This window comes from Pollicipes pollicipes, unplaced genomic scaffold, assembly GCF_011947565.3.
Source record: "Pollicipes pollicipes isolate AB1234 unplaced genomic scaffold, Ppol_2.1 Scaffold_2555;HRSCAF=2994_pilon_pilon_pilon, whole genome shotgun sequence".
In the NCBI taxonomy this organism is placed as follows: domain Eukaryota; kingdom Metazoa; phylum Arthropoda; class Thecostraca; order Pollicipedomorpha; family Pollicipedidae; genus Pollicipes; species Pollicipes pollicipes.
This window is the reverse complement of record NW_023596136.1, coordinates 31,990,103-31,998,015: the sequence shown is the minus strand read 5'-3', so window position 1 is coordinate 31,998,015 and position 7,913 is coordinate 31,990,103. Positions and strand designations below refer to the sequence as shown.

Here is a 7,913-nt window from a genome sequence, read left to right as displayed (position 1 = left end):
TTTAACGGCCGAAACACGCCATTTATCGGGCGCATTGGAAGAGGTACGCCAGGTAGTGCTCAGATCATTCGTCATAAATGCTAGTTCAGTGGACACCCCGCCGAAGCCTCGGGCCCGGTCTGGTCTGCAACAAAGCTGCATCATCGGTCCAGAGAGCCGTTAACGGGTACTTGGTCAAAGCGCCACACACCGCGCACATTCTTAGTAACCCCACGGGCCTGCAGCGCAGTGAGACATACTTGGTGAAGAGATGTTTGAAAGATATTTATTTCAAAGGTTCCATAACGCCAGACTAATTTCAAAATTCAGGCCCACGGTACAGAAACGCTGCAACACTAAGACGAGCGCATCCTTTAAATTTTCATCGTTGCGGTCTCTCTCTCTCTCTCTCTCTCTCTCTCTCTCTCTCTCTCTCTCTCTCTCTCTCTCTCTCTCTCTTTCTCTCTCCCTTTCTCCGGGAGTTCACACAGACGTATTGACCACTTCACTCCGGCACCCCGGAGATACCTTTTAAGATTACATGAGAATCATCATGGTAACTTCTGGTGACCAACGCCTCCCTAAACTTCCAAGAACTGAAACATTGCCATCAAAATGCATGTATTCGTGATAATGCGGACAATGTAAAAAATGATGTTGATGTCAATGCACAATGGCCTGGAGCCTGCGGCGCTGAATGCACGTTTGCTAGGCGTGCGCCACTCGGGGCGGGCGTCCTTTGTTCCGCTCCCTGGAGGTGTGACCAGTCAACACAGCACGCGCTGACCTTCGCAGACCGCACGGCTCGGAGCCAACCCACACTCTTCACGGAACTCCAGTCTCAACCCACCTCCAAACCCCTACACGAGGCGAGCCACAGGTCGCCACACTCGCAAAGTCGAGCACAAAACGGAAACGCTTCCCTTATGATTTCAGCAAATCGCGTGCTGCAAGGGTGCTGTGCGACTCACAACGCACCATCTGTTGACAGTTTGCCCACGCGACTGGCGGTGCCAGGCTGTCCAACTAGCGACTCGCATCTGCTGTCTAGCTGATGAGCCCCAAGTAGTCGTCCATGAGGGTGCCGATGGCGAAGATGTCGCTGGCATCGACGCGGGTGCCGACGATCTTGAGCCGGATCTCGTCGTCCTGCTGGATGACCACATCCTCGTCCTGGGTCTTGTAGCAGGGCGGGTTGGAGTTGGGGTCGAACACCATGTCGCTCGGGATCGAGTGGCGTGACACGAAACAGCTGAGCGGCCCGATCTCCGTGAAAAGGCCCACCTTGTTCACCTGCCAAAGACGGACAAACGCGTCCCACGAATCTGGGGACGGAGCGCTTCGTAACGTCCGTAAAATATTTCCTGCAAGTGTGGAACTTCCGACTGCACGAATGCTCAATAGCATTGGGAAGGGAGAGTGAGAGGCAGAATTTAGGAGTGATGACATTCAATTCATGGACACCACTATCTGCGCGTTACAAACCCGGCCGTGTCTCCACACACGCACCACCCGATGCGTAAGGAGCTGTCAACATCTCACCGACGACAGCTATTAGTAAAGTCGTGCATAACTTCACCTGGTGCATACAGGTCGGTGCATTCAGTCGTTCTGCGGTCACTGTATGGCCACCGTTCATGATCTTTGCGGGGTCAAACCAGGCCAACGTGGGGAGAATAGCGGACTTTGGTCTGTTCTTTATCTTACGATCGCTGTACCACTCGAATGTGAAGGGTGGGGCGCGGTACAGTTAGACGTGCCAGCCGTGGAACACGCTGCCTGGGAGGAAATGTGTTGCCACTCGAACAGAGTCAACCATTTTAGCGAAAACGTCAAGGCAACTGCACTCCCGTCTGTTGTTAAAAAAAGAAACGAAGCTCACATTTCGGTGGTGACGCCTCTACGTGTCCACCTCTGTCGGTGCGATAAATTGGGAGTGCTATGAAGGATATCGTTACATCGGACGGCCCGAGAACTTTGCAATGAAACTAGGTGAAAATGAGCTTCCAATTGGAAATGAATACATCGCGACTGACCTCCACTAGCTTCCGCCGTCTTCATCACACGTCAGCGAGTAAGGGGACCCAACACCCCTTACCGACCCTACACCAGGCGTTAGGGGAAGTTTAAGACGGTGGTACGCTTAGTTGTCTTCACCGCACCAAAGGTTTTAACCCGAGTTCTTTTGACAGCTTTAATCGGGCGTTAGTGGAAATTCAAAAGGGTGGTCCGCAGTGTTGTTTTCAGCGATCCCCAGCTTTTGGCTTCAGTTCTTTCAATATCATTTATATAGATGACCTGCCTAGTCGAATCACAGCAAGCCTTATCACAGTTTCGTGATTCAGATCCATCTGCGGTCTGTCTCTGGTGGACAAACATAATTGGCAGTTCGGTGGAAGCCGGTAACAGGTCACGAAACATTCGTGCTGTCTCCAATAACCGAGGACAGGGCGTACCAAACGGCACATACACGCGCGAATACCGACCTTCTGCGAACGGGGACTGCAACGAAACACCGCTCGCTGTCTTTAGAAAGTGAACCCGTAATGGCCACCACCCAAATCGGGATACTAATAACCAATGAACTAGCCAACGAGCAGCGGCGTAAGCTTTAACACTTGTCTGTTAAACGGGAAGGCATGTGAGTTAACGGACCAGTTATACGACGTGATTACCTGGAGAGCTTGCAGTGCTTATCTGTTGCCTATAACGATGCGTTGCAAACAAGGACGACGAAAAGTCTAAGCATCACATCGCAGACATATGTCGATGATGTGGTGCAAATGACCGATGAACTTGAAATATCCCAGTCAGACACGAAGAGCGAGCACCAACAGCGACTCCAACCCAACCCGCCTGGCAGGCGCTCCATTGGGCCAATCGCCAGGCAGGTGCTCCAACCAACTGAGGCATCGGGATAGACGCTGACATGAGTATATCTGCTAGAAATGAAAACAAGAGGAGTTCAGCCGGTGTCCATGCGAGACGTAACGCTAAATGCGTCCAATAAGGCTTGAGGTTAGTTGAAAAAAGACTCATTTGCTGATGGAGCCCTGTAGACATCTTGCCAGATCCGCGTGTAGCATGGTTATGACTACGATACATGCCCCTACTGTAGCCGAAACCAGGGCCCAATCCATCGCAGTTTTCCATGTATGTGTGCACGCTATGTATGGTACGTATGACGTGAGTATACCGGCAGGACGAAGTGAACCGATCCACGTTGGAGCCTTCGCTCATACGATCCGTAAGTCACTGGCACAGGGGACCCCGCAAACACGAATGCCTTCTGAATGCATGACCACGATAGTGTAGTGGCCAAGCCGCGCGTCCAGGAAGCCATATGTGCAGGGTTCCATTCCCCGCAGTGCCCGCCCTTCCCACCAAGGTGACAGAGCCTCCGCTGCTGAGAGCTGAGCGTCGTCCCAATAGTCCCAACATCGTCCCAAGTCCCAATAACACGACATGATCAGTCTAAATGAGGCCTTGGCTACGCATATGTATTGGGTGTGATACGCAACAGAAGCAGCTCAAATGAACTGCTTCTGTTGCGCGCTGGACGCTGTGAGGTGCAGAACAGGGGGAAATTCCAGCACCTTAACATTACATACTAAAGGACGGGCAGGCAGTGACCAAACTGCGAAGCGAAAAATGTTGACATACTAGGGCAGCTCTGGAACGTCCACGGTCAACAAGCGATGGGTGACAACCGCAAACTTCTGACGATTGTAGCGGGCTTAGAATTCATTTTACGGAACGTCGGTATCTCGGTGCCTGATTCCTAATTTGTTGTTCAATGTTTCTGTTAACTTAGCGTAAATTTACGAGCTAGATGATATGAGAAAAGGACTGGATTGAGAGCGGGTAATTTCGGCACGGCTCTGAAATCTATCACGGCGCCCAACAAACCTCGCGCCGTCCGCTGTTGTAGATAACGCATTCGACTGAACTCCGTTGTAAGATATCAACATAAAAACGCACACCAAGTTGCCCCATAGAAAGTTCGACAGTTATAACGTCATTTGAGGTGCATACGCCAACTAAGCCTCTTTTTCGGGCGTATATTGTTCTATGTCACATTGCTTTGGTACTGTACCAACTGCAAACCTTTCTTTTTTGATATCCTTAAGCAAGCCATGCTTAAGTCAAAACGCAGTTCTTGACCCCCCCCCCCCCCACAGAACACAAATGCATGACACATTCTCACCCCCTCCGGTGTCTTCGGTCATAACGCTACGGACCAAAACGCAGTCATCCTAAAGGAACCACCAGGTGGCAATCGCCTTCTACTGGGCCTGTGGTGAGGTCAAAACTTTGCGGATTAACAGCGTTAAGACAAAGCTTTTGGCAAAGAGATGCCATTTGAACCCGAAAGGTCATCTCACAGGATCCCATACATTTAGCTTCTTTACAGGTGGGAAGATTAGGTTGGATAATGCAAGTACAGCTCCAATGGCTTGATCTCGCCCACCGCAAATTCAAATTTGTTCTGTGAAGCTCCTCAAGCCATGCAATTTTGTAAAGGCTATGAGACATCACGATTCGAACGCAGAGCCGCGTCGTCGCTAAAGTCGATCAGTCGAGAGCTGAGGTCAGCTCACCTGAGTGACCACCGCGTCCAGCACTTCGCCCTTGAACGGCCGGAACACGATGGCCTTGTACTTGACCGGGTAGACCACGAAGCCGCGGCCGGGCTGGATCAGGCCGGCGCCAATGTTGTCGATGGTCGTCACCGAGATGACGAAGCCGTACTTGCCGGTGCAGGTGCCCTCCACCTAGCGCGGGGGAGGGAGAGCATTAGTCAGCCGGACAAGACTACACAGACATGGGACGGCCTGCTATGCGGAGCAGACTGACAGCGGAGTGCAGAAGACATGGCCTAGGCGACCACCAGTGCCTGTCAAGGCTGTCGCATGATGCCTGTCATTTAGCACTGCTTCTCAAACAATTGTCAGGACTGCAACAACACAAGCTCCATGCAAACTTGTCATAATCACATTTATTCTGTTAAAAACCATATTAAGCACATGTCAATGCACACCAGCTCATTTTTCCCTCCCCTTTGCACATGATCTGGTATCAGCAAACACACAAACAATTAGGGGCAGAGTTTCCCTTGTAAGCCCATGTGTATAATAAAGTTACATAAAACACACATGAATGTGTATGCCTAAAAAAACAATAAGAGGCACTTCAATAATTCATATAGAAAACAGCAGACTTACCTCTGAGAACAACTTTTGTTTGACAGTTTCTAGCAGCTGGGGTCCAAAGTATCGTGGATGAAGCAGAATTTCATGCTCAAGAGAAATGTGAAAGAACATTTTGATGACTTCTCAAAATACAACACAACCTGAAAAACACAACCACAACATGACTATATGACATGGACACCTCATATGATACTATTAGATAAATAAGAACAATTTATCATGTGTGAGCAGACAAATCAAAAGGGAATGTGATAGTTACAGGATAAACCTAAAATATCTTGTACATGGCAACACAACATGCCTTGTGATTCAATAGCCACACACTTGATCACCAGACAGTACAACATGCAACCTCTGATCATTCTACTCTGCTTGAATCTGGACAGAACAGAAAGAAGAAAAGTGCTTCATTTGGTGCAAGAATGACTGATTTTACAACACAGCACTCCTTACTGATAAAATACAACATAATTGTGAAAGCACTGCAGAACTGGTAAAACACCACAAAGCTGTTAGAACTCATTTGGAACTAGGATGGTCAGCATTCAAGACTTCCAATATTCCACAGGAGTGTGTCTAACATTTCAAAATATACCTTCACATTGTGACTTTGAGCTCCGAGTACCAGATGAGCATAATTTGCTGCATTGCCCAGGTCTCTGCTGACCTTGTGCCTTCCCCTCAAGTTGTGCTGTTCCCACCTACTTGATATGTTGCTTTCAGCATTTGTAACATGCTTTGCTGACTATGTTAGGCTCAAGGCAAATACATTGTGGGCATTCCTTTTAATCTGTGTGATGCTGACACTGCTATACCGTGCCAGCTTGATATATCTTGTGGCAGCTCCCAGGATCACTCAGTACATGATAGACAATTGCTCCATATCCAGCATGTGACATCTCCACAAAACATCATACGTCATGCGAATCGTATCTCCATGTGACACTTAACGTGTACTGTAAATGCTCACCCCTCCTTACCTTCCGGCCGACAATGCTTGCGGAGGGAAGAGCGTCGGCTTAGGTCTGTAATGAGGACCGGGCAATCAGCTGACGAAACGTCGCTGCCAGGCCGGGTAAATCATCCCAATGCCAGGTTTTGCGCTCCTCATGACGTCACTGGTACATGCGAAGATTGGGCTTTTTTTACTTCTCTCGACATCGCAAGGACTCACAAGCTGCTTATGGTGACAACATTGAAAACCAAGCAGGCATTCGTAATACCACGTGTCTTGCATCCTACTGATGACGCCGCTGGGACGAATGAATCGGTCATCAGTTGAAAACTTTCAGTGGGACACGTTTTTCGGCTGTGTTTTCCCGTTGCTCACGACGTTCGGGGTGACCATTGCGGCGTACGTGCATCTGCCTACGTACTTGTGGTTAACATTGTTATGGTGATGCCGTTTGAAAAAGATAAAGTAAGAAAATGGGAAGAGTTTTACGTGCTGCTCATGACGTCACGTGACACGAGTTATGGTCTTCGTATCGTATCACTAGGGAACCTGATAATGGTGGAAAACCACCTTTCCCAGCAGGCTTCCTCAAGAAACTACTGCAAGATGGTCCAAGTGATCCATGAACAAACAGCATTTAGACATGTCCACGCTGATTTGCCAATGGGGCTGGAGAAAGGCATGAACTGACTCAACGTTTTCGGCTACCGGCATTATATGTCTTTAAAAAACATTCCAAAGCAGTGTCCGTCGGTGCAACCACTGGCGTACACCATTTTGACACGATTTAGATGACACTGGTTTCTCCTAGTCTTGAAACGCGAGTTCCGTGCGTGTTATGGCACCCTCACCATTAGACACTTTCTGAGAATGTATGCAGAGTATTAGCGTTATGGCAATGGATGGGAAATATCGACTCCGATAAGACTGTGATCACCCTCACTTTCTGAGGCGTTCATCCATTCTTTGTTTCGGGTGCCAACGCTGGATCATGTATTACATTTGCAGCCTAACTCTTCAATTTACCTTCCGACCCTCTGCTTTGAACTCTCCAATTTCAATGCGTGATATTGCTTTGCTGCGTTTGGAAACAACTGCAGGGTGTTCAAAATTATTCCTGAACAAAATGCCTTTTAGGCGAGTCCATTTCAAGTCAATGATATGGCCGTTGATGGGCATAATCTTACCTTTTACCTTTCGGCCGTCAGCCTTATCCACCCATTTCAAACGTGCCAATATAGTCTCAGTTAATGCAACCACTAGCTGCAACATTTTAAGAATGTGCGGGTATTTTCCCTCATATCGTGGAAAAAATGACCTCACCATTCCTGAAGAAGATGTCATTTGAGTAAGCCAATCCCGAATTACCAATAGAGTCGTTCATAGGCATAATTAGGCTCTTTACATTTCGGCTGCCAGCATCCTCTGATCATTTTAGGTGTCAGTATATTTTCCATCGGTACAATCATCAGTGAATACCTTTTCAAAAGTGTTTATAAGCAATCAAAATGTGCAGTCCTCGGCAGATTACTACTGCGCACCACCACGGACTGTGAAACACATACACACAACGTATATTAAGACCGACACAGTAACCTAATCGCCTGCGAGCATTAACAATTGTTATTTTGCAGCTATGGGCATATACTTCCCATGAAGCGTGTTTATCTGACAAATAAAGGGCAATGGTTGCGCGTGGCGAAGCGGCGGATTTAAGATATCCTATGCAAATGTGCCTGTGGCTTCTATGCCGATGAAGGTTCGAG

General features: G+C 48.4%; 1 protein-coding gene across 1 annotated transcript; it reads right to left on the bottom strand.

Annotated features, from left to right (window-relative positions):
• Positions 1–583: 583 nt before the first annotated feature.
• Positions 584–5,877, bottom strand: LOC119107694 (DNA-directed RNA polymerase II subunit RPB7). The gene is made up of 4 exons (XM_037231232.1): positions 5,860–5,877; positions 5,205–5,332; positions 4,581–4,754; positions 584–1,272 (listed from the first exon to the last, which is right to left on the bottom strand). Exons 2-4 carry the CDS (start codon positions 5,301–5,303, stop codon positions 1,027–1,029), a joined length of 519 nt encoding a protein of 172 aa, XP_037087127.1. The 5' UTR covers positions 5,304–5,332; positions 5,860–5,877; the 3' UTR covers positions 584–1,026.
• Positions 5,878–7,913: the final 2,036 nt, after the last annotated feature.

Bases quoted from the DNA above. Each gene is read 5' to 3' on its own strand.
- LOC119107694 (XM_037231232.1), bottom strand. From the start codon at position 5,303: ATGTTCTTTCACATTTCTCTTGAGCATGAAATTCTGCTTCATCCACGA. The intron at 4,755-5,204 runs GTAAGTCTGCTG...CCCCCGCGCTAG, and splicing joins AACAAAAGTTGTTCTCAGAG to GTGGAGGGCACCTGCACCGG. The intron at 1,273-4,580 runs GTGAGCTGACCT...CGTCTTTGGCAG, and splicing joins TGGACGCGGTGGTCACTCAG to GTGAACAAGGTGGGCCTTTT.